This window comes from Aquarana catesbeiana, linkage group LG06 (genome assembly GCF_042186555.1).
Source record: "Aquarana catesbeiana isolate 2022-GZ linkage group LG06, ASM4218655v1, whole genome shotgun sequence".
Lineage (NCBI taxonomy): Eukaryota > Metazoa > Chordata > Amphibia > Anura > Ranidae > Aquarana > Aquarana catesbeiana.
The window spans coordinates 13,447,501-13,475,181 of NC_133329.1; the positions used below are offsets into that span (position 1 = coordinate 13,447,501).

Sequence of the window (27,681 nt, forward strand, 5' to 3'; positions counted from 1 at the left end):
CGGAATTTTTTTTTAAAATATTGGTTCGGGGTTCCCCTTAATATTCATACCAGACCCTAAGGACCTGGTAATGGACTAGGGCGGGTATCCCATGCTCTTTTGTTTAATGAGTTTTATCTATATTGCCGAGACCCAACAATTCATTACAGCCCCGATCAGTTTTAACTGACAATTTTTCCTTTAGAAATTTTGCTGTGGTACTGTTCTAAACACGGGAAACACGCGCCACTTGAACACTTTTGATTTTTCATGTTAGTGTCCCATAGACTTTAACGGTGTTCCGGCGGCTTTCGAATTTGCCCCGAACACCGCATATTGTTCGGGCCGAACCCTTCGCCAATCTCTACTCTGGAGCTCCTGTTGGATTTTGCTTCTAATCCCCGTGCGGAGGCTTCTATTTGTGGATGGGCATTTAATGGTTACGCAACCTGGTCACATTGCTATAATCATTTTGTATGGACTATAAACTGAAGGACCTATGAATAAATGGTTGTGGAACGAATTATTTGAGTTTCCATTATTTCTTATGGGGAAGTTTGCTGTGATATACAAGTGCTTTGGATTACAAGCATGTTTCTGGAACTAATTATGCTCGCAATCCAACTATTTACTGTACAATGTCTGTAGGGATCAGTATCTTGATCACGATCAGATACTATACTAGTGTCCCCAATAGAATAGTGTCCCCATAAATGCAATTTGGTTTCTACCAAAGACATGTAGCAGAATACATTTTGCCCTAAATGTATGAAGAAGTTTGATTTTATTGGATGTTTTATGAAAAAAAGTAGAAAGTAAAGTTTTTTTCAATTTTTTTTTCATTTATATAATAAACTAAAATTGAATAAGCCCATTCTGGCAGACCCTCACATTCACTGGGTCAGGAATGTGAGAAGGAGGCCCCGGTCCCTGTCAACATGGGGACAGGTTGGTATGCAGTGAGAGGAGATTTTGCACCCATCTTGCAAGGTACCCCCCAAGTGTTGAGGGCATGTGGTCTAGTATGGTTTAGGAGGGGGGTAACATGCTTGATGCCCCTTTCTTGGTTAGCCATGCTGCATGCCTGGATAGGGGTCTGTAATGTACTTTGGGACGATCCTACACCATACCAGACCCTCACCTTTTATTTTTTTATTTCTTTTTCCCCCAGCTAAAAATACCAGAGCGTTTCTTGTTTTTTTTGGCAATGGCTTCTTCCTGAGCTCGGAGCTCCCCTTCATATCTGGCTTGATCAACTAATCTCTGCCTCTCAATTGCTTCCCTTAGTCTACGCTCCTCATCCTCCTGAGCTTGTCTTCTCCTCTGTCTCTCTCTTTCCAGCTCTTCTTCCTGTTTTTGTAACTCTTTCTTCCTCATTGCTTGTTCTAAGGCTCTCTTTCTTTCCAAATGTTCCTGTTCCATCTTCCTCTCTCGCTCATGAACATATTTGAAAACAAACTGTTTCCGTTCTTGCATCTCTTTCACCGGATCCCGCTTCTGATGTTCCACTCGGAATTGGGCATCCTTGATTACTTCCTGTAAGAAACTCAGCACTTCTTCGTGTCTTCCTCTTGTTTTAAAATGGTCTTCTCGAGTGTAATTCTCAAATGCAAAGATCCTTTCAATGCCCATGTCTTTGAAAGTGGACTCAACATTTACTAGATTCCCAAATGTTCTGTGGGTGAGAATCACAATAGGAAAAACCCCTGGAAAGACAAAGAAAGAGTATAATAGTTAAATGTAGAAGAGTATCTATTATACACTATATTACCAAAAGTATTGGGACACCTGCCTTTTCACATGAACGTTAAATTCATCTCAGTCTTAGTCCTTAGGGTTCAATATTGAGTTGGACCACCCTTTTCAGCTATAACAGCTTCAACTCTTTTTTAGGAAGGCTGTCCACAAGGTTTAGGAGTGTGTCTATGGGAATGTTTGACCATTCTTCCAGAAGGGCATTTGTGAGGTCAGGCACTGATGTTGGATGAGAAGGCCTGACTCGCAGTCTCTGCTCTAATTCATCCCAAAGGTGTTTTTTTGGGTTTAAGTCAGGACTATGTGCAGGCCAGTCAAGTTCCTCCACCCCAAACTCGCTCTTCCATGTCTTTATGGACCTTGCTTTGTGCACTGGTCCAAATCATTTGGTGGAGGGGGGGATTATGGTGTGGGGTTGTTTTTCAGGGGTTGGGCTTGGTCCCTTAGTTCCAGTGAAGGGAACCCTTATGCCCTGTACACACGATCGGACATTCCGACAACAAAATCCTGGATTTTTTTCCGACGGATGTTGGCTCAAACTTGTCTTGCATACACACGGTCGCACAAATGTTGTCTGAAATTCCGAACGTCAAGAACGCGGTGACGTACAAGACGTACGATGAGCCGAGAAAAATTAAGTTCAATAGCCAGTGCGGCTCTTCTGCTTGATTCCGAGCATGCGTGAAATTTTGTGTGTCGGAATTGTCTACACACGCTCGGAATTTCCGACAACAGATTTTGTTATTGTAAAATTTGAGATCCAGCTGTCGGAAATTCCAACAACAAATGTCCGATGGAGCCTACAGATGGTCGGAATTTCCGACAACAAGCTCCCATCGAACATTTGTTTTCGGAAATTCCGAGTGTGTGTACGCAGACCAAGACATTTTGGACAATTTCATGCTCCCAACTTTGTGGGAACAGTTTGGGGACGGCCCCTTCCTGTTCCAACTTGACTGCCCACCAGTGCACAAAGCAAGGTCTGAAGACGCCTTTGTGCTAAAAATAACACCTGTAAAGCACTTGAAAAACACCTCCCCTGCAGCCCCAGTGTGAGAGCCCAAGTGCTTTCACACTGGAGTGTTGCGCTTGGAGGATGTTAGAAAAAGTCCTGCAAGCAGTATAATTGGGGCGTTGCGCGAGTGGTGTATATACCACTCCTCCACCGCCCCTGCCCATTGAAATCAATGGGCACCGCTGCTGAAGTGCCTGCAAGGCGATTGGGCAGCAGCGCTTTTCGGGCATTTTTAACCCTTTATTTGGCCGCTAGCAGGGGTTAAAAGTGCCCCACTAGCACCGAAAAGTGCCGCTATAACAGAGGTAAAGCGCCACTGTGAAAGTAGCCTTAGGCTTTGCAGGTGCTTCGGCGGCGGTGCCCATTGATTCCAATGGCAGGGCAGTGAAGGAGGGGTGTATACTCCCTCCTCCACCGCCCGAAAGATGCTGCTTGCTAGTGTGAAAGCACTCTGCAGAGGAGACATTTTCAGGCACTTTACAGGTGTTATTTTTCGCCCAAAAGTGCCTGAAAAACGCCCCAGTATGAAAGGGGTCTAATTGGAAGATGCACCATGCTGGGCATACATTCACCACTTCATCCCCGGAAGGTTTTACCCCCTTAATGACTAGGCCATCAATCATAAGCAGAGATAAAAAGACTGTCATGAAAAATCCAACAAGAAAGAAGCATGTAACATGCAATGGCCTGGATAGAATATGGAACCTACGCGTTTCATCTGCTAAGACATCATCTGGCTCAAAATCAGCTAGTTCAATACTGCACTGTTTAGGTTTGCAGCCCAATCAGCATTCCTGGTCATGTGATAAATAGAAAAAACTGTCCGGTCACATGGCTTTATTTACAGACAGACCAGGTTGGCTCAGATGGCATATTACTTCACTCAGAGAAAGATACTTTGACTAAAAAAAGCAGTTGGCAGACTGTAGCTGTTATAGTGATATACAGTATAAACTGTATATAAAATACATCAAGGGAAGTTTTATTTACCAGTCAAATCTTTTGCTGTATGAAGCAAAGCCTTCAGATCCGCTTTTTCCTCAGGAATAATGGTTTTCTTCACACTAAAATAAGATGATAAAGAGAGAACAGATATTATTTTTTACATACAATGCCTAAGGCAGTGGCGGGTGGTGGTATATTTTTTGGGGGGGTAATCTGTCAGCGGCCACATGCCCTGCTAGTCAGTCTCCTGCACCCTCCCAGTCAGTTGGGTCTCCCCCACCCCCTATCAGCCGAGCGCTAACCCCATCTACACAGGGCCGACGTGCTGGCGGCCTTAGATAGTGTGGGATGTGTACTTAACCCCCTGAGCCATAATTGGCCAAAGGCACCCTACCTTTGGCCAATTATGGCTCTGTTTGCTTACGGCGCTGTGATTGGCCAGAGCATGCGGGTCAATCATCAGCCAGCAAAGCACTGCGTGACGCAATGCACTGCGTGACGCGCCGCGGCACTCAAATGTGGTTCTTATGACCCATAATGTTCGATCTTCGTTGAACGATCGAACAGCCGATGTTTGAGTTGAACTCATCTTTGACTCAAACAGACAGCCCATCCCTAATAAAGTCACTTCCATGAGGCCACATATCTATGTACTGTTGGCAGGAAGAAATTAAAGAGCTATGTGGGTATGAGCCCTTAAAGACAGTGGCGGCCGCTCCATTAGTGGGGCAGGGGCGCCGCCCCCTATCCATGTGCCCGGCCCCTTAATCTACATGTGGGGTGCCAGACGCATGGATTCCAATGGGGTTTTTTTTTAACTACTTTAATACAGGGCACTTACACCCCCTTCCTGTCCAGGCCAATTTTAATCTTTCAGTGCTGTTGCTGTTTAAATGACAATTGCGCGGTCATGCTACACTGTACCATGTGCTAGAGAGCATTTGGATGATCCAGAAGAGGATTGGGAGAATGTCATATGGTCAGATAAAACCAAAGTAGAACTGTTTGGTAGAAACACAACTCGTCGTGTTTGAAGGAGAGAGAATGCTGAGTTGCAACCAAAGAACACCATACCTACTGTGAAGCATGGGGGTGGCAACATCATGCTTTGGGGCTGTTTCTCTGCAAAGGGAACAGGACGACTGATCCGTGTACATGAAAGTATGAATGGGGCCATATATCGTGAGATTTTAAGAGCAAACCTCCTCCCATCAGCAAGGGCATTGAAGATGAAATGTGGCTGGGTCTTTCAGCATGACAATGATCCCAAACACACCGCCTGGGCAACGAAGGAGTGGGTTCGTAAGAAGCATTTCAAGGTCCTGGAGTGGCCGGAGAACCGGGGCCGACCGGCCAACAACCGTAAGAAGAGTAACATTATCACAGAACTAGTCTAAATGGATAGAGCTGAAAGACCCAACATAACCGAAAGGCCCAGCATAGCAGACTTCAGTCACCCCAGCGGAGATATGGATGTGGCATCAAAGTTCCCGGGGCTGCTGCGGATCGTCCTTTCAGCAATCCCCAGGACTGTGTCTGTGGATGAATACCTGGAGCTCAGGCAGAAGATCCGGGTAAGACACTGGATTAGAGCCCTCCAGTTTGCTGCAACACAACAGGGCAAGTGCTTTCCAACCCCAGAGCAGCAGGCCAGTGAACAACGGGAGTTACGGATGCAATTCCTGGGAGAGCGGCCCCAGGAGCAATGGGTGACTGAGTTGGACAGGCTGGTCCAGCAAGAAATAGAGCTGGACAATCGGTATCGGGCTCTGCAATGGCACGTGGAGGAGGAATATTTAGGGGAGACAACAGAATGCTCTCCGGAGGGATATGACTTTGGTGGCCCTGGATTGCTGTGGGAGAGCCTTTCAGTTTTGTGTATGGCAATGAAGGAGAACCTACCCTGGAGGACCTGCGAAAATACAGAGAGGCTATGTTCAGTCTTCCAAGGGTCTCAGAGCTTAAACCTGATCTAGACTATTTGCTAAGGAAGGAACAGCATCTGGAAAGGGCATACAGGAAACTGCTAGAATGCGTTCAGCAGCATGCCAGAGAATCGGCAGTGGAAACTCCGGAGATTGCCGTCTCAAAAGCTGAAGTGCTGACAACAGGGCAGAGCTCTGCTAACCTCTGCCCAGCATTGATAGCATCTTCTGGGTTCCACGGACATGAGATTGTGAACTTCTATCCCCAGACACCAGTTGCAGACACAGGGGATTTGATGGACTTTTCTGCTGGGGAGGAACAGCCGGGTGAGCCTCCGGTGGGGGAGCTGGTGTTAAGGCCGGGCTTCACTGTGCTCTGCCCAGCACCAACAGCAGTATCTGTGGAGTTACAAGGAACTTCCCCAGCTGAAGCGCTGGCCACCAGACAGAGGGTCCAAGACCTCTGCCCTACACCTGCAGCGGTTCCGGAGGCCCAGGGTGAGAAGGAGATGGTCCTTTCCCAGCAGCATATGACACCCCAGAATGATGCCACCAATCCAGCAGAAGAGCTGGCAACAGAGCAGAGTGCTGCAAGCCTCTGTCATCAACTAACAGAAGAGGGAGTTCCTGTGGTAGTGGAAGGGACTTCGGTCTTCACTGACACAACCCCAAAAAATTGTGCGGCACTGGGACAGGAAGATGTCAGCCATGCTTTGCAAGCACTGGGGGATTTTCACCTACCAAAAGTGGATGGGACTTCAGTCTCCACTTGCATACCCCAGGGATGTTGGGCGGTCGGCCCAGATCCTCAACAGCATGAAGGAGTAAGCCCAGTCCCCCTGTCTTCTCTCCAGCGGCTGAAAAGACTCCAGGGAGAAGTGCCAGTCCAGGCCTCTCCCCAGCGGCGGGCATGTTCTCTGAGAGATGCAGAGGTTGGCTGGGTGAGTAAATCTCTGTTTGGAACAATTTATTTGGGGTACTTTGTGGATACCGGCATTGGGGGACTGGAACTACTGAATAACTTCGGAGTCAACCCGTCTGGGGTCTCCTCCTGTGTTAGTCTCCTGCCGAAAGGGGAGAAATGTGACAGACATAGCCGGGATAGAGGCTTTTGGAGGGGACTGAATGCCAGCCTTCTGCAAACCGATTATGGGCCCTGGCATTAGGGGGAACGGTGCTCTTTGTGAGCTGTATGCCTGGGGACCCTTGAGTTGGCATTACTTTAGATTTAGGTCCATGTCCCCCAAGACACACAGACTCTGGGGACCCTAGACATGCCATTGTGATGGGAGTCACTAATAGGGGCACAGGGTGAATGAGAACCCCACTATGATCTGTGCTAGTCAGACTCAATGCTGTATATGTGTGTATATATAATGTGTGCTGTCTCATTGTGTTGTGTACTGTTTGCTGTGCTAGTTTTGGGTGGGGCTGTATTCCAATGTTCTATTTTGTTTGTCTGCCTTGGATCACAGGATGTGTATTGCATTGGAGGGAGGGGGGATTCTTTCAACAGCTCTCCCTGCTAACACTGTGTACTGATGAGACGTTAAACACACCTGACCTGTGTGTCCGTTGTCATTGGACAGTTTAACCCGCCCTCTTTTCCAAGGGTGGGGGGGGGGAGTCTCTGAGTTATTTTATCTGTTGTGTCCATGTGTTATAAAAATTAGTTGATTCCTGCTTGACCCTGAAGACAGAGCACCTTGTCTCATTTTTGGGGTGGATTATTTGTATGGGTTCCTTGTTAAGCTGATTGAAGTGTTCGGTAGCTGCCTTTGTGTTGGGTATGGAATGTCCTAAATGACTTTAACCCCTTTCATACTCGGGGTGTCATCACAATATATATAATATATATATATGTATATATATAGCCTAGCCAAGCCTAAACCTGACTGTAGGCCATTCCTGGTGTACTGTTTTTAGTAAACTTCAGGCGTTGTTTTGCTAATCTAATTGTACAGTATGTCTGGAAGGCCACCAAGGTGAGGCAGCCGCTCGCAGGCCACTAAAAGAGGGCAAGCAGGCTCTGTGTCTACAGCCAACAGTGCTGGTCATTGACACGGTGCATCCTCAGGACGTGGCCGTGGGCACGCTTGTCCTTTTTTTCGGCAGCTGGCCATGTTGAGCCACAACATGCAGAAGAGTTGGTAGAGTGGATGACCAAGCCATCCTCATCCTACTCATCCTCTGTCTCCCAGGCTCAGGGTACTTTGTCTGCCAATGCAGCTTGCCAAAGAGGCCTCTTCTATCGGTTCAATGTCATCAGTCACTCCTTCCCTAGCCCCACCATCATGCCCTGAGGAGTCCCCCAAACTGTTTGACCACAGTGTAGGGTACATGCTGCAGGAGGATGTGCAGCATTTTGAAGGCTCTGATGATGGTACCCAGGTTGAGGATGAAGACAGTAACGTGAGCCCAGAGAGAGGGGGCGCCCAAGAAGAACAAGAAAATGACAGTTATGTTGCCCCAGCTGCAGCATACTGCCAGGTTTGCTCCAGTGGCGAGCAGGGAAGGGATGATGAGGTCACTGACTCTACATGGGTGCCAGATAGAAGAGAGGAGGAGGAGGACGAGGCACATCTCCAACGAGGCAGGATGCCCTCCAGGGGCCAGCTTAAGGGCAGGCAACCGACTGCATCACACCGCAGAGCTCCGCGTGTGCAGGGCGCTGCTGACTTCGCGCATTTTTCCAAAAGTTCTTTGGTGTGGGCCTTTTTTGAGACGTGTGCAGCAGATCACACCATTGCTGTTTGCAACATATGTCTGAAGCGTATCAAGCGTGGCCAAAACAGCAGCCGCTTGGGCACCACATGCTTTACCAGACATATGTCGAGCTCCCATGCAGGCCGTTAGCAACAGTACTTAAAAGACCGACACCAAAGAACAAGGCGGTCCTCTCCTTGCTCCTCATCAGCTGGGATCTCCAACCCCACTATAACTTCAATCCTCTCAGAGACCTGCACTGAGAGGAATGAAGGTGTAGAATTAGGTGTCCCAAGCACTTCCAGGCAATCCGCTAGCGGTACACAAACATCCGATTGTAGCAGGCAAAGTTCCCTACCCCAGTTGCTAAACCAGCAAGAGAAATTTGTTCCCAGCCATCCACATGCTCAGCGGCTGAATGCTAGTTTGGCTAAATTGCTATCATTCCAACTGCTGCCTTTTCAACTGGTAGACTCTGCCCCCTTTCAAGAATTTGTGGAATGTGCGGTACCTCAGTGGCAGGTACCCAAGCGCCAATGTTTTTCTCCGAAGACCATTCCGGCTCTCTACTGACATGTGGAAGCAATGTCTTGGCCTCATTGGACAGGGCGGTCAGCGGTAAGGTGCATATTGCCGCTGACTCATGGTCCAGCAGGCATGGACAGGGACGTTACCTTTCATTCACGGTGCACTGGGTAACCCTGCTGGCAGCTGGGAAGGATGCAGGACAGGGTGCAGTATTGTTGGAGCTTGTTCCGCCACCACACCTCCAAAATGCTGGTAGTGGTGATTCTGCCACACCTCTCTCCTCCAACCCCTCCTCTTCTTCTTCCTCTATGGCCTCTTCCTGTGCAGATTTGTCCTCGGAACCAGCGGTGCTCCGTAGGCGTACTAGGGGCTATGCAAGCACTCAGGCAAAAAGATCCACTGCAGTGCTTGAGTTGGTCTGCTTAGGGGACAGGAGCCACACTGGGGCAGAGATACTGGCAGCTCTGCAGGGGCAGGCTCAGTGGTGGTTGACGCCACGCCAGCTTCAGCCAGGAATGGTAGTTTGTGACAATGGCACCAACCTCCTCTCCGCTCTCGTTTGGCTCACATCCTTAATTTGGTGGTGGAGGTACCTGGGCTTACAGGATCTTCTGTGGCAGGCCAGGAAAGTCTGTGGGTATTTCCGCCGGTCATATAATGCCAGTGCTTGCTTGCTGACCTCCAAAAGGAATGCAACCTGCCCAAGAACCGCCTCATCTGTGACATGCCCACCAGGTGGAATTCAATGTTGGCAATGCTGCAGAGGCTGCACATGCAGCAGAGGGCCATCAATGAGTACCTGTGTGAGTATGGCACCGGGACAGGGTCAGGGGAGCTTGGCTTTTCTTTCGCCACGCCAGTGGCTCATGATCAAGGATGCATGCACTGTCCTGTCACCATTTGAGGAGGCCACGAGGATGGTGAGCAGTGACAGTGCATGCATCAGTGATACTGTCCCTCTTGTCTACCTGTTGGAGCACACGCTGTGTGGAATAATGGACAGGGCACTTGAGGCAGAACAGAGGGAGGAAGAGGAGGACTTCCTTACCTCTCAAGGCCCCCTTTATCCAGACAGTATTCCTGCAGGCCCGCCTATCACACAGGAAGAGGAGGAGGAGGATTGTGTCAGCATGGAGGTGGAGCCTGGCACTCAGCATCAGCAGCAGTCTTCAAGGGATCATTTTCAGGCCCCAGAAACCCATGGACTTGTACGTGGCTGGCAGGAGGTGGCTGCAGATCAGGTCGTCCTTAGTGACTCAGAGGACTCTGGACCGAATGCCTCAGCAAACCTACGCTGCATGGCCTCCCTGACCCTGCAAAGCCTGCGAAAGGACCCTCGGATTTGTGGTATCATGGAGAGGGATCAGTACTGGCTGGCAACCCTTCTTGATCCATGTTACAAGAGTAAGGTGGCGGAACTTATCCAGCCATTGCAGAGGGAGCAGAGGATGAAACATCTTCAGGAGGCCTTGCAGAAAGGTTTGTCCAATGTGTTTCCAGAGCCTGGGAGGTTACAATTTCCTGGTTCTCCTGGACAATGTGTTGCTGAGGCTTCGGTCAGTCGCAGAAGGAGCGGTGGAGAAGGTGGCCGTTTGAATGATGCGTTCAGACAATTTTTTAGTCCGCAGCCCCAAGGTATGATCGGTTCCAGCAACCATCGCCAGCGTCTGTTTTACATGGTACAGGAATACCTAGGGGCAAGATCAGACTTGGAAACCTTTCCAACCCAAAATCCACTGGGTTACTGGGTCTTGAGGATGGATCACTGGTCAGAGCTTGCACAGTATGCAATTGAGCTACTGTCCTGTCCTGCATCCAGCGTTCTTTTGGAATGCACATTCAGTGCTGCTGGAGGCTTTGTAACCGATCACAGAGTGCGCCTGTCCACCGACTCGGTTGATCGTCTCACCTTCATAAAAATGAATCAGTCTTGGATCACCAGCTACCAAGCACCTGTTGCTGATGTAATCGATACATTTTTTTATCAATGTGAGATCCCTTGAAGACTGCCTATGCTGAGTATATAGGGCAGGCCGTATAGTATATACAGGCGGTCCCCTATTTTCAAAAATCCGACTTACAAACGACTCCTACTTACAAACGGAAGGAGACAACAGGAAGTGGGAGGAAATCTTCCCCTGGGAAGGGAAATTCTCTCCTGTAAGAGTTAATATGGGAAAAAGGTGTCTTCTCCACTGATTTATCACCAATCCTTGTTTCCCTTAAAAACCCCAAATTTTCAAAATCCAATTGTCATTGGGAGAGAAAGTGAGGTGAAATCTTCTGAAGAGGAGCACCGACAGCAAAACAAATGTTACAGGGGTGATGATAACCCTTCCCTATGTTATCCAAAAAGTTTTAAAACAGGTTTTTTGGCTGGGGCTACATTTACAAAATGTACCTGTTCCAAATTACAAACAGATTCAACTTAAGAACAAACCTACAGTCCCTACAGTCCCAGCCGTTTGTCTCACTGATTTTCATCCATATTGCCAGGACCCGACATTACATTAAAGCCGCAAGCAGTTTTAAATTACTTTTTTTCCTTTAAAAATGTCATTTTGTGCAGGGACTGTTCTAAACACGGGAAACACTCGCCACTTTACTATAGACACCCCCCAGGCATGATATTTAAAGGAATATTTCACTTTTTTTGCACTTTAAGCATTATTAAAATCACTGGTCCCGAAAAAACGGACGTTTTTAAAACTTTCTTTTGCATTGATCCATGTCCCCTGGGGCAGGACCCGGGTCCCCAAACACTTTTTAGGACAATAACTTGCATATTAGCCTTTAAAATTAGCACTTTTGATTGCTCACGTTCAAGTCCCATAGACTTTAACGGTGTTTGAATGTTTGCACGAACTTTCAGTCCGTTTGCATGTTCTGGATGCGAACCGAACTGGGGGGTGTTCAGCCCTTCCCCAGTCTTTATCTGTGAGGCCGCATATCTACCTACCTGTCATAGTGCACAACATGCTCCCAGCACAGAGGCCGTACTATCACTGACAGCCCCGGGTCTCGTACTAACCATCAGGACCTAGGACCTCTGCTTTCCAGTCACCCGATCAATGTGATAGCCCCTGATTGCCTATCGCAGTGATCAGGCATGCGTTTTTTTTATCTTCTTGCAGGAGAGAAAGATGTAAGCCAGGGGGTCTCTAACTGATGGCCCTCCGGCTGCTGCGAAACTACAAGTCCCATGAGGCATTGCAAGGCTGACAGTTGCAAGCATGACTCCCACAGGCAGAGGCATGATGGGACCTGTAGTTTCGCAACAGCTGCAGGACCACCAGTTTGAGACCCCTGATATTGTAAACAAATAGAAGTGTGTAAAAAATATTTTTAAAAAATGTAAAAAATAAAGAAAAGGTCTGATCTATTTCAGTGCCAGGGTTAGTGTTAGGGTCAAAGGTCAGGGTCAGTGCATTTTGGGTAGGATTTTTTTCCTTAAAAACATTTTATTAGTATGGGACTTTTTTTAGGTAGGAATGAAAAAAAAGCAAAATGCGTACTGTTGTTTCTGAGCTGTACTACGGGTAAAAGCAACAATGAATATATACATATGTGGTATCGCTGCGATCATTGGGAGCAGGAGAATTTATTTTGAGTTGTTCTTTGGTGGTAGGTTATGGTAATATCAAGTAATATACAACTAAATTTAGAAACATATATTTATGTCTTACTGTTTTGGACAGGTTTAACCTTTGATTGTAAATTAAAAAAAAAAAATCAGGAGATATCCATTACCATTTACCACCTAATGAAAGCTCAATTTGTCCTGAAAAAAAAAACACAAGGTATAATCCACCTGGATGCACAAAATGTGGCTCAATCACCTATCTTTACTGCCCCTCCAACCACAAGTGTAAACTAAACCTTACAGCATTCATCTACTGATCATGCAGTCCATTAAGTGGAGCAGATTAATCATGAACATTAAAATAAGTTTATGACATGACCTTCTATTGGCCATATTAACCGCTTCAGCCCCGGAAGATTTTACCCCCTTCCTGACCAGAGCACTTTTTGCGATTCGGCACTTCGTCTCTTTAACTGACAATTGCGCGGTCGTGCGACGTCGCACCCAAACAAAATTGATGTCCTTTTTTCCCCACAAATAGAGCTTTCTTTTGTTTGGTATTTGATCACCTCTGCGTTTTTTATTTTTTGTGCTATAAACAAAAAAAGACCGACAATTTTGAAAAAAAAGCAATATTTTTTTACTTTTTGCTATAACAATAATCACTCAAAAATATATAAAAACATTTTTTTTCCTCAGTTTAGGCCGATATGTATTCTTCTATCATATCTATCATATTTTTGGTAAAAAAAATCGTAATAAGCGTATATTGATTGGTTTGTGCAAAAGTTATAGCGCCTACAAAATAGGGGATAGATTTATGGCATTATGATTATTATTAATTTTTTTTTTTACTTGTAATGCCAGCGATCAGCAATTTTTATTGGGACTGCGACATTATGGCGGACATATCGGACACTTTTGACACTATTTTGGGACCATTGTTATTTATACAGCGATCAGTGCTATACAAATGCATTGATTACTGTGTAAATGACACTGGGAGTGAAGGAGTTAACCACTAGGGGGCGATGAAGGGTTTAACTGTGTCCTGGGGAGTGATTCTAACTGTGGGGGGGATGGGCTACCACTGGCATGACAGCGATCACTGCTTCTGATGACAGGGAGCGGTGATCTCTGTCATATCACTAGGCAGAATGGGGAAATGTCTTGTTTACATAGGCATCTCCCCATTCTTCCGCTCTGTGACACGATCGAGTCTGCAGGACCCGCGGTCACGGAGCACGCAGCGGGCACACGTGGCCACAATGCCGCTTCTTAAAGGGGATGTACCTGTACCCCCATTTGCCCAGCCGTGCCATTGTGCCGATGTATATTGTCATGCGCTGGTCGGCATGTGGTTGATATGGCAAAATATCACTTTTCAGTATACATATATTTCATGTGCATTTTCCTAACCTGATAGGGTGACTTTAAAGCAACCTCACCTTTTTTTCCAATTTTTCTTTCTAATTTTTTTAACCGCTTCCAGACCGCCCACCGTACATATACTGCGGCAGGGCGGGCCGGCTGCACAAAATCACGTACCTTTTATGTAAATTTTTGCGTGTGTAAGGGGGGCGCATGCGCGCGCGCGCCGGAGCACTGCTCCCACTGTGATTGGACACAGCGGGAACCAATCAACTCCTTTAGTTAATCCTACTGAGCTCTGATTAACTCCTTTTCCCCCTTCTTCCCTTAGCTATTCATTTTCTGCTTTTTAAGAAAACATGATATATATGTATTCCTTTGTAATTCTGGAAATGACAAAGTTATCACAAATTAACAGGCTCATGGCAGAAATGTACACCTGGTCCATAGGGGTGTACAAGGGCGAGAGCCAAACTGGTAACAAAAAGCTGCTTACTATTAGAAACACAAATTCAGTTTGACTGTATCATGGTGTGTCTGTCCTAGAGACAAAGAAAATACATGGGACCATAAAATAAGGAAATTATCATTTTAAATCAGGCGCATATAGAAAATATCTTATTGAAAATGTCATTGTTGGTTTTTTTTTTGTTTTGTTTTTTATAATAATAGGTATATTTCTATGTAAGTAATCTGGAACTCCCCCAAAATTCAGGGGATCTACCAAACCTGCCTCTGTCCGCAATTTCCAAGAAACTCCAAGAAAGCGATTGTCCCCGACTCTGTTTTTTTTTTTTTTTTTTTACAGCCATGCAGTATATCTTTTTGAACCTCTCCTGAAGATAACTCCTGGCCATAAAAACCTTTGTGATCCTTACCTGTGCACCAAGACCGGTACAATAAAATCGGAGGTCTTTACTATTTTCTCTGATTTTACGATCCTGTCTACAAGACCAAATCCTCGACTCCATTCCACTTCTCCCAGGGGAAGCAAATTACCTAAAAAAAAAAATCAAATTGAATTTTATCAGTGAAATATAAAAGTTTACTAGGACCCTGAGCTTGGCCATCGTTCCATTTGACCTTCATCAATTCAGCGATGAAACCTTTTCCTGAATACAATGAGCGCATGCATGCACCAGCACATTTCCTCATGATGACGGTCTATTTCCATACCTATATCCTCTGACTTCAGTGGAACAGGTGACTATGGATTTTTACATTGATATCAAATTTTTTTTTTCCTTAAGTTGTAGATGACTCAGGACACTGGTTCTCTTATGTTGGACCGCTTGTCTTTGATTGGTTATTCTATTTCCTCAATATACGAGGGGTGTCTAAAAAGTTGGGTGAATGGTCCGATATCTCAATGGCAACATGGGCCAGGTGCACGCACATGCATCCAGAGACATGTCGAAAAGCACCACCTAGCGTGGAGTACACGTGACCATCAGGGTAAACCCGCTGTGAGCAGCCAAACGTAGCCAGTGTTAGAGGTAGGGTCACAGTGCAAAGGAGCAACGAGTGAACATCAAGTTCTGCTACAAATTGGGGAAAAAACGGCGATGGAGACACATGTAATGTTGGCGGAAGTGTACGGGATGGAAGCCGTGAGCAGAAAATGTGCTTATGACTGATTCAAACGCTTTCGCAATGGGAAGGAAACGAGTTAGGATGAGCCAGGTTCGGATCAGCCGTCAACAAGCAGAACCCCATACACGATCGAGCGAGTGCGACAAATGCTTGCACAAGATCGGTGACTGACTCTATGATTGACGGCAGAGGAATTGGGCATCACCAAGAGAACGATGCGCACCATCGTCCACAAAGATTTGGGTAAGCGTAAGATCTGTTCCCGGTTTGTGACACACCAGCTGACAGACAAACAGAAAGCAAAACAGATGGAAACCTGCCAACCATCGTCACGGGGGATGAGAGCTGGTGCTGCCAGTTCCATCCAGAATCCAAGTGGCAATCGATGGAATGGCGTTCACTGTCTTCTGGTGACCCAAAAAGAGTCGCCTGCAAAAGTCCAAGGTCAAGACAATGTTGAGCGCCTTCATGAAAGGCGCACATTTTGCGGACATGGTGGCAATTCAAGAATGTGTGACAGCGGTTCTGCAATTGATACCTAAAGAGGCCTTTGCTGAAAGCTTCCAGTAGCTTTATGAACGTTGCCAAAAGTGTGTTGTGAAGGATGGCGATTATTTTGAAGGCCAATAAAGTTCATTTGTTTGTATCTCCTGTTCTGTTTGTTTTCTGATACCGTTCACCAATTTTTTAGACACACCCCATATAGTTTGTGAACTATTCATTGGGTTGAGCGTTAGGTCTTTAGGTTGATAACTTTTGATGTTGATTGTTTTTCTTTTCTAATTAATGTAAATTGCTATGAAATTGTTCATTTCGATAAATATAGATTATAGATTTGGAATTCTAATGCTTTACTCTAAAGTGGAGTTCCACCGAAAAATGGAACTTCCCCTTTAAAGGAAGGTGACCCCCTGACATGCCACATTTGGTATGCCATTTTTTTTTGGGGGGGGGGTGTATACCCTCTTTTTAGAGGGTTCCAGCTCCCACTTCCTCCCGGCGCACCGCGGCACCAGAAGGGAGATCACCTCTCCCCCCTCCCTCTCGGCGATCATCTGGGACACGTCACAGTTCCCAGATAATTGCCCGGCCAGTCACAGCACGCCGCGTGGCTTGCTCATGCGCAGTGCGTGCCCGGCTGTGAAGCCACAGCCGGGCACCCACAGTTACAATGCCAGCGCCGCAGAAAGGAGGGGGAGACGAGTGGGGCTTCATTCCCCCGCATCGCTGGACCCTGGGACAGGTAAGTGTCCGATTATTAAAAGTCAGCAGTCTGCAGTATTTGTGGCTGCTGACTTTTAACTTTTATTTTTTTTTAAGCGGAACTCCGCTTTAAAACTTTAAAGCAGTCCTGCATTGTAAGAAATGGCGGGACAAGGTCTTCTAGCACTCAGGGCGAACATACCAAACTGTGCCTTCCCCCACCAGATCTATGAGCATTATGTGTCAGCAAAAATTCACCCCCCCCCAAAAAAATCAAGCACTAAGCTGCATGCCTACCCCTAAACATGAATTCCCCCTCGTCCCAGTACAAATCCCAGAGTATTCATAGGGATCCTGGGAAGAGAGGGGGGCAGGTAAACAAGCCTTGCACAGTCTCGATCCAGGAGTTCTACAGTAACAGGAAGAGGAGCTAGAGGGAAAAGAGAGAGATCATAGCCTGCACCTCCTCCCAGCTCTCTCCTCCTATCCAGATTTAGCTTGTTGTCTTCCAGCGATACATTGACAGAAGTTAGAATGCCGCTGTCATTACTCCTGTCAGCTTGAAGCAGCATGAACTGTCCTTGTGGTGCCTCCCCATCTTACATGACACCACAGTGCCCAGGGCAGCCGCCAGGGCCATCTGAATAGCATCATGGGCCCCTGGGCAGAGTAATGCTCTGGGGCCCCTACAATGGAGACAGTGCAGGTAAACAGACATCAAGTAGGTAGGAGGCAGACAAGCAGAGCTTCCCCTTTTGGGTGGAGCTCCGCATTACCTACATGATCAATCATTCTGTACAGCAAACAAACAGTGGGAAAATACTACATACATAAAGTAACAAAGCTGTTCTGCTGTTCTGTGCATATAATACATCTGCTAGATTGATGCTCAGGACATTTGTAACAAGTATAAAAAAGCCACCAATAAAAATCATGAGGCACCATCCAGCCTGACAGGGCCTCAGAGTGAGATACCCCCAACATTGAAACCCCTCTACATCTTATATACATCCAGCACTCCTAACCCCACCTGACCAACCCCCCCCCCCCCTCCCCCACACACACCAAGTTTCCCCCTACCATTGTTATCATGTTACCACCTCCACACCCTTGGATTCTCAACCCCAAATAAATAACTCCCCAGCACTCTGACCCCTCTACACCCCAGATATCCCCCCAGCACTCTGACCCCTCTACACTCCAGATATCCCCCCAGCACTCTGACCCCTCTACACCCCAGATATCCCCCCATCACTCTGACCCCTCTACACTCCAGATATCCCCCCAGCACTCTGACCCCTCTACACCCCAGATATCCCCCCATCACTCTGACCCCTCTACACTCCAGATATCCCCCCAGCACTCTGACCCCTCTACACTCCAGATATCCCCCCAACACTCTGACCCCTCTACACTCCAGATATCCCCCCAGCACTCTGACCCCTCTACACCCCAGATATCCCCCCAGCACTCTGACCCCTCTACATCCCAGATATCTCCCCATCACTCTGACCCCTCTACATCCCAGATATCTCCCCATCACTCTGACCCCTCTACATCCCAGATATCTCCCCATCACTCTGACCCCTCTACATCCCAGATATCCCCCCATCACTCTGACCCCTCTACACCCCAGATATCCCCCCAGCACTCTGACCCCTCTACACCCCAGATATCCCCCCAGCACTCTGACCCCTCTACACCCCAGATATCCCCCCAGCACTCTGACCCCTCTACACCCCAGATATCCCCCCAGCACTCTGACCCCTCTACATCCCAGATATCCCCCCCAGCACTCTGACCCCTCTACATCCCAGATATCCCCCCAGCACTCTGACCCCTCTACACCCCAGATATCCCCCCAGCACTCTGACCCCTCTACACCCCAGATATCCCCCCAGCACTCTGACCCCTCTACACCCCAGATATCCCCCCAGCACTCTGACCCCTCTACATCCCAGATATCCCCCCAGCACTCTGACCCCTCTACACCCCAGATATCCCCCCAGCACTCTGACCCCTCTACATCCCAGATATCTCCCCATCACTCTGACCCCTCTACACCCCAGATATCCCCCCAGCACTCTGACCCCTCTACATCCCAGATATCTCCCCATCACTCTGACCCCTCTACATCCCAGATATCCCCCCAGCACTCTGACCCCTCTACACCCCAGATATCCCCCCAGCACTCTGACCCCTCTACACCCCAGATATCCCCCCAGCACTCTGACCCCTCTACACCCCAGATATCCCCCCAGCACTCTGACCCCTCTACACCCCAGATATCCCCCCAGCACTCTGATCCCTCTACATCCCAGATATCCCCCCAGCACTCTGACCCCTCTACACCCCAGATATCCCCCCAGCACTCTGATCCCTCTACACCCCAGATATCCCCCCAGCACTCTGACCCCTCTACACCCCAGATATCCCCCCAGCACTCTGATCCCTCTACACCCCAGATATCCCCCCAGCACTCTGACCCCTCTACATCCCAGATATCCCCCCAGCACTCTGACCCCTCTACACCCCAGATATCCCCCCAGCACTCTGACCCCTCTACACCCCAGATATCCCCCCAGCACTCTGATCCCTCTACATCCCAGATATCCCCCCAGCACTCTGACCCCTCTACACCCCAGATATCCCCCCATCACTCTGACCCCTCTACATCCCAGATATCCCCCCAGCACTCTGATCCCTCTACACCCCAGATATCCCCCCAGCACTCTGACCCCTCTACACCCCAGATATCCCCCCAGCACTCTGACCCCTCTACACCCCAGATATCCCCCCAGCACCCTGACCCCTCTACACCCCAGATATACCCCCAGCACTCTGATCCCTCTACACCCCAGATATCCCCCCAGCACTCTGACCCCTCTACATCCCAGATATCCCCCCAGCACTCTGACCCCTCTACACCCCAGATATCCCCCCCAGCACTCTGACCCCTCTACACCCCAGATATCCCCCCAGCACTCTGACCCCTCTACACCCCAGATATTCCCCAGCACTCTGACCCCTCTACACCCCAGATATCCCCCCAGCACTCTGACCCCTCTACACCCCAGATATCCCCTCAGCACTCTGATCCCTCTACACCCCAGATATCCCCCCAGCACTCTGACCCCTCTACACCCCAGATATCCCCCCAGCACTCTGACCCCTCTACACCCCAGATATCCCCCCATCACTCTGACCCCTCTACACCCCAGATATCCCCCCAGCACTCTGACCCCTCTACATCCCAGATATCCCCCCAGCACTCTGACCCCTCTACACCCCAGATATCCCCCCATCACTCTGACCCCTCTACACCCCAGATATCCCCCCAGCACCCTGACCCCTCTACACCCCAGATATCCCCCCAGCACTCTGATCCCTCTACACCCCAGATATCCCCCCAGCACTCTGACCCCTCTACATCCCAGATATCCCCCCAGCACTCTGACCCCTCTACACCCCAGATATCCCCCCCAGCACTCTGATCCCTCTACATCCCAGATATACCCCCAGCACTCTGACCCCTCTACACCCCAGATATCCCCCCAGCACTCTGACCCCTCTACACCCCAGATATTCCCCAGCACTCTGACCCCTCTACACCCCAGATATCCCCCCAGCACTCTGACCCCTCTACACCCCAGATATCCCCCCAGCACTCTGACCCCTCTACACCCCAGATATCCCCTCAGCACTCTGACCTCTCTACACCCCAGATATACCCCCAGCACTCTGAGCCCTCTATACCCCAGATATCCCCCCAGCACTCTGACCTCTCTATACCCCAGATATCCCCTCAGCACTCTGACCTCTCTACACCCCAGATATACCCCCAGCACTCTGAGCCCTCTATACCCCAGATATCCCCCCAGCACCCTGACCTCTCTATACCCCAGATATCCCCTCAGCACTCTGATCCCTCTACACCCCAGATATCCCCCCAGCACTCTGACCCCTCTACACCCCAGATATCCCCCCAGCACTCTGACCCCTCTACACCCCAGATATCCCCCCATCACTCTGACCCCTCTACACCCCAGATATCCCCCCAGCACTCTGACCCCTCTACATCCCAGATATCCCCCCAGCACTCTGACCCCTCTACACCCCAGATATCCCCCCATCACTCTGACCCCTCTACACCCCAGATATCCCCCCAGCACCCTGACCCCTCTACACCCCAGATATCCCCCCAGCACTCTGATCCCTCTACACCCCAGATATCCCCCCAGCACTCTGACCCCTCTACATCCCAGATATCCCCCCATCACTCTGACCCCTCTACACCCCAGATATCCCACCAGCACTCTGACCCCTCTACATCCCAGATATCCCCCCATCACTCTGATCCCTCTACACCCCAGATATCCCCCCAGCACTCTGACCCCTCTACATCCCAGATATCCCCCCAGCACTCTGACCCCTCTACACCCCAGATATCCCCCCCAGCACTCTGATCCCTCTACATCCCAGATATACCCCCAGCACTCTGACCCCTCTACACCCCAGATATCCCCTCAGCACTCTGATCCCTCTACACCCCAGATATCCCCCCAGCACCCTGACCCCTCTACACCCCATATATCCCCCCATCACTCTGACCCCTCTACACACCAGATATCCCCCAGCACTCTGACCCCTCTACACACCAGATATCCCCCCAGCACTCTGATACCTCTACACCCCAGATATCCCCCCAGCACTCTGACCCCTATACCCCAGATATTCCCCCCAGCACTCTGACCCCTCTACACCCCAGATATCCCCCAGCACTCTGACCCCTCTACACCCCAAATATCCCCCAGCACTCTGACCCCTCTACACCCCAAATATCCCCCCATCACTCTGACCCCTCTACACCCCAGATATCCCCCCAGCACTCTGACCTCTCTATACCCCAGATATCCCCTCAGCACTCTGACCTCTCTACACCCCAGATATACCCCCAGCACTCTGAGCCCTCTACACCCCAGATATACCCCCAGCACTCTGAGCCCTCTATACCCCAGATATCCCCCCAGCACTCTGACCTCTCTATACCCCAGATATCCCCTCAGCACTCTGACCTCTCTACACCCCAGATATACCCCCAGCACTCTGAGCCCTCTACACCCCAGATATACCCCCAGCACTCTGAGCCCTCTATACCCCAGATATCCCCCCAGCACCCTGACCTCTCTATACCCCAGATATCCCCTCAGCACTCTGATCCCTCTACACCCCAGATATCCCCCCAGCACTCTGACCCCTCTACACCCCAGATATCCCCCCAGCACTCTGACCCCTCTACACCCCAGATATCCCCCCATCACTCTGACCCCTCTACACCCCAGATAGCCCCCCAGCACTCTGACCCCTCTACATCCCAGATATCCCCCCAGCACTCTGACCCCTCTACACCCCAGATATCCCCCCATCACTCTGACCCCTCTACACCCCAGATATCCCCCCAGCACCCTGACCCCTCTACACCCCAGATATCCCCCCAGCACTCTGATCCCTCTACACCCCAGATATCCCCCCAGCACTCTGACCCCTCTACATCCCAGATATCCCCCCATCACTCTGACCCCTCTACACCCCAGATATCCCACCAGCACTCTGACCCCTCTACATCCCAGATATCCCCCCATCACTCTGATCCCTCTACACCCCAGATATCCCCCCAGCACTCTGACCCCTCTACATCCCAGATATCCCCCCAGCACTCTGACCCCTCTACACCCCAGATATCCCCCCCAGCACTCTGATCCCTCTACATCCCAGATATACCCCCAGCACTCTGACCCCTCTACACCCCAGATATCCCCTCAGCACTCTGATCCCTCTACACCATAGATATCCCCCCAGCACTCTGACCCCTCTACACCCCAGATATTCCCCAGCACTCTGACCCCTCTACACCCCAGATATCCCCCCAGCACCCTGACCCCTCTACACCCCATATATCCCCCCATCACTCTGACCCCTCTACACACCAGATATCCCCCAGCACTCTGACCCCTCTACACACCAGATATCCCCCCAGCACTCTGATACCTCTACACCCCAGATATCCCCCCAGCACTCTGACCCCTATACCCCAGATATTCCCCCCAGCACTCTGACCCCTCTACACCCCAGATATCCCCCAGCACTCTGACCCCTCTACACCCCAAATATCCCCCAGCACTCTGACCCCTCTACACCCCAAATATCCCCCCATCACTCTGACCCCTCTACACCCCAGATATCCTCCCAGCACTCTGACACCTCTACACCCCAGATACCTCCCCAGCACTCTGACCCCTCTACACCCCAGATACCCCCCCAGCACTCTGATCCCTCTACACCCCAGATATCCCCCCAGCACTCTGATCCCTCTACACCCCAGATATCCCCCCAGCACTCTGATCCCTCTACACCCCAGATATCCCCCCAGCACTCTGATCCCTCTACACCCCAGATATCCCCCCCAGCACTCTGATCCCTCTACACCCCAGATATCCCCCCAGCACTCTGATCCCTCTACACCCTAGATATCCCCCCAGCACTCTGACCCCTCTACACCCCAGATATCCCCCCAGCACTCTGATCCCTCTACACCCTAGATATCCTCCCAGCACTGTAACGATATACCATAAGATACCCTTGTATTGTAACCCCTCTACATCCCTGATACCCCCTACACTGTGGCCTCTCTACATTCCTGATACCTCTAGCACTATAGCCACCCAAGATACCCCCTATACACCCCAGATCCCCCCTCAGCATTGTTTACCCCCATACACCCTTGATATCCCCCCAGCACCATTATTCCATCCATGTAGTACCCCCCTTTACAATGGAGATACAGTGCATGTGAACTTTTGGCTATGTGCCCACCTCCAGCACTGTGACAAGGACTCGCCTATACCAATCAAGTCATGCAGGCAAAAGAAGGGGTGGAGGAGAGAGCATCCCTCCGGGCATTCCAAGCCCTTCAGTGCAAATAGTGTTGGACAGCTGGGCTCACCATATCACCATCCACAATAACACTTCCGCAGGTGGGCTCTCAGTTCTGCTGACTCAGCAGCTCCCACTCCAGCTCCTACCCCGCAGCCTTCAAGTCCTGAGCATTCAAGCTGCATGGGGCGGGGTCAGAGCATCACTGGCACTCCAGCCCCGCCCCTCCCTGCTGGCTGTGAAATAGGTATTGTTCTGCACAGCACGGCGCACCACTGTCAGCCTGCGTCCCCTGTGTATCCATCACTCTCAGTGCCATCATGGACCCCCAATTTTGGGGCAGCGTGGGCTCAAGGAGCAACTTCTTTGGAGAAAGTGCAGGGGCCCCCCATGCAGCTGGAGCCCCTGGGCAGTGCCCAGGTGTGCCCTCTCATTAAGATGGCCCCGGCAGCCACCCCTCCTGTACAGGCCGACCTGCTTATAGCCCAAAGATTTACTGCTGCTCAGGGATGCTGGGGCTTTAGCAAAATGGATGCTGGAGGCAAGTTACAGCACACACTAATTTTGGTAGCATAAATATTAATGTTGAATGTATTGCTATTTTTTATCAAATTGTTATGGATAAAGCTCTGCTTTAACTTGTGTCAATGTATCAGATAGTCTGCAATTGTTATTTTGGAATACAGTGTACCAGTGTATTGTATACAATATTTAAATAATATGTAGATAAAATAATATAAAAAAAATACATACATTATATTTAACCCCCCCATTAACCATTAGTGAACCCTAATCAAACCCTTACTTCCCTTTTCCCCTAAGCTATTTTTATTTTTTTAAACTCAATTTTTTTTTTTTTTCAAGGTCTCAAAAAACAAGATGTGCAAAACTGAAAAAAAAAAAAAAAAACTTAAAGTGGTTGTAAAATCAGAAGGTTTTTTTTAAAATTTTAATTCATTATACGCATTAAGATGAAAAAACCTTCTGTGGGCAGCAGCCCCCCCTCAGCCACCCTAATACTTACCTGTGCCCATCTCTATCCAGTAATGTGCATGAGAGGCTTGGCTGTCCCCGACTCTCCCTCCTCATTGGCTGAGACATCAGCGGACGTTATTGGCTCACGCTGCTGTCAATCAAAGTCAGTGAGCCAATGAGGAGAGTGGGGGCGGGACTTAGCCGCGGCTCTGTGTCTGAATGGACACAGGAAGCTGTGGCTTGGCTCGGGTGCCTCCCATAGTAAGCTACTTGCTGTGGGGGCACTTAGCAGCAGGGAGGGGCCAGGAGAAGAGGAGGATCTGGGCTGCTCTGTGCAAAACCAACTGCACAGAGCAGGTAAGTATAACATGGTTGTTATTGTTAACAAACAAAAGAAAAAAATAACTTTAATATCACTTTAATTTTAGGGGATACATTATAGAAAAAAAAATAAATTTAGAGCAATTTGTTTTATTCTAATACTGTGTGAAATAAAAAAAATGTTTTGTTTACATTTGTAATGTCTTTTTGTTGATAGATTTAATTTTTTTAAAAATCTATAAATTACAAAGAAAATACATTGCAATAATGCAAAACAATATTGCTGAAAAAAAACCTTGCTGGTCCCCCAAAAACCATGTATGCATTAATTATTATATTTTAGTTAATGATGATTTTAATACACAGGAACATAGTGTAAATGTAACAATTTCTCTGGTCTGTTATGAGTATAAAGGTTCAAGAGCTTAGGAGGTTAAAGACAGTGCAAAAAAGGCCAGTTAAGAAAAAAAAAAAAAAAAAAAAAAAACAGGCCAGGCTTAAAAAAACCCCCAAAAACATGGAAAGGTATTCTATAAGATTCCAGCTTCTATATGTACAAGAAATAAAGAAAAAGAGTTTTAATGCACTGGTTATCCCCATACTCAAAAAACCCTTTCTAGACCCCACCTGTTTGAATAACTTAAGACCCATCTCCCTGCTCCCATTTGCCTCCAAGCTCATCAAACGCCTTGTCCATGACCAAATGAGTCGCTACCTCACGGAAAACAACCTTCTCGACCCCCTACAGTCTGGCTTCCGCTCACAACATTCCACTGAAACTGCCCTACTAAAACTCACCAATGACCTACTAACTGCTAAAACCAATGACCACTACTCCATACTCATACTTTTAGACCTCTCTGCTGCCTTTGACACAGTTGACCACCTGCTCCTCCTCAGCAAATTACACTCCCTTGGCCTCAGTGATTCTGCATTGTCCTGGTTCTCCTCCTACCTATCTCAGTGCGCTTTCAGTGTCACTTACAACTCCATCTCCTCCGCTCCCTTTCCTCTTTCTGTTGGGGTACCCCAAGGCTCCGTCCTTGGGCCTCTCCTATTCTCGCTCTATACCTCTTCCCTGGGCCAGTTGATAACCTGCCATGGCTTCCAATACCACCTCTATGCCAATGACACCCAGATCTATCTCTTCACTCCTCAACTCACCCCCACTATCTCCTCACGGATCTCAAACTTACTGAATGACATATCAGTATGGATGTCACACCACTTCCTCAAACTTAATCTTTCTAAAACTGAGCTTGTTATATTTCCTCCTTCACGGTCCCCCCCCCCGTGACTTCACCATTAATATCAACAACACAACCATTGGTCCCTCCACACATGCCAGGGTCCTGGGTGTAATCCTTGACTCTGACCTCTCCTTCAGCCCCCATATCCAATCACTGGCTAAATCCTGCCGCCTTAACCTCGGCAACATCTCCAGAATTCGACCCTTCCTGACTAATGACACCACAAAGCAACTTATTCACTCCTTGATTATTTCCCGCCTCGACTACTGCAACTCTCTCTCAAAATGCTAACCATAACATACAAGACCATCCACAACATCACCCCCCAGCTACATCACCAACCTCATCTGCAGATATCGCCCAAATCGTCCGCTCCGCTCCTCCCAGGACCTCTTGCTCTCTAGCTCCCTTGTTACCTCCTTCCATGCTCGCCTTCAGGACTTCTCCAGAGTCTCTCCCATCCTCTGGAACTCCCTGCCCCAGTATGTCCGATCAGCCCCTAACCTGTCCACCTTTAGGAGATCCCTGAAAACTAATTTATTCAGGGAAGCCTATCCCACACCCACCTAACAACTGTCCCTGAGCCACCCCCATCAAATCATTCTCTGCAGCTATTACCTTTTGTACCACCACCTCCTCCCTTTAGAATGTAAGCTCTACGAGCCGGGCCCCCCTGTACCTTTTGTATTGTACTGTAATTGTGTTGTCCACTTTATACATTGTAAAGCGCTGCGTAAACTGTTGGCGTTATATAAATCGCATATAATAATAATAATCTCTGTATATGGAAGGGCTTCTTCATAGTTCTAGTAACCCGATAATTCTTAAAAAAAAAATGAATGTGTTTCTAAATGTATAAAATAACAAAATATAGCCCAATATTAATAGCTATAATAAAAAATGTTGCAGACTACTGATCCAGGAAGTATCTGATTGCCTTTAGAGATTACAAAGGATTTTTTCCCTTTGTGAAGTAAATTGGATTATGCATTGACATTTTTTTTCCTTCCTGCTTCTAAATCAAGGGCAAGTTTAGGGCTCTGATGATGGAAGTTTTTTCTTTCTTTTCTTTTGTTTGAACCTAATAAACAAATGTCCATATGTCCCCCTGACAAGCTATGTAGCTATGAAACCTAACGCAATATTCTTTTAGTACCTCATTCCTCAGTGTTGTTAGGGTTTACAGCACCCAATAAAGCAGTGGGGTGTTATTCTCACACTCACCAAGCTGGGCGAAGATCTCTCCGGTCTCATATGCGTTCATTGTCCCAGAACCTCGATTGTCCACCAACACAATGTTACTTGTGAGTTTATGTGGAATTCTATGCATTGTAAGTCCTCCATCATTTTCATTTGCCTTTGCCCAGTTCTCGTATTCGCCATCTTGCCAGACATATATACAGGTGTTAATGAATGAGGACTTTCCATGTCCCAACAACCCAAACAGCTGGATGAGGATTCGGTTGAAGCCCTGGTTGCCCCCTTTACATCTATCAAAGCTAAAACTATCAATGACGGATCTAAGCTTGTCCATATCCATGGTTGCCTCTTCCAGTTCAGTCTTCCTTCTGACTGCAGAGAGTGAAGGTTTCACCAACT

General features: G+C 48.5%; 1 protein-coding gene across 1 annotated transcript; it reads right to left on the reverse strand.

Moving 5' to 3' along the window:
* Positions 1-830: 830 nt before the first annotated feature.
* On the reverse strand, positions 831-27,681 carry LOC141147502 (uncharacterized). Its single transcript, XM_073634734.1, has 4 exons — positions 27,307-27,681; positions 14,686-14,806; positions 3,740-3,813; positions 831-1,685 (listed from the first exon to the last, which is right to left on the reverse strand). Exons 1-4 carry the CDS (start codon positions 27,620-27,622, stop codon positions 1,132-1,134), a joined length of 1,065 nt encoding a protein of 354 aa, XP_073490835.1. The 5' UTR covers positions 27,623-27,681; the 3' UTR covers positions 831-1,131.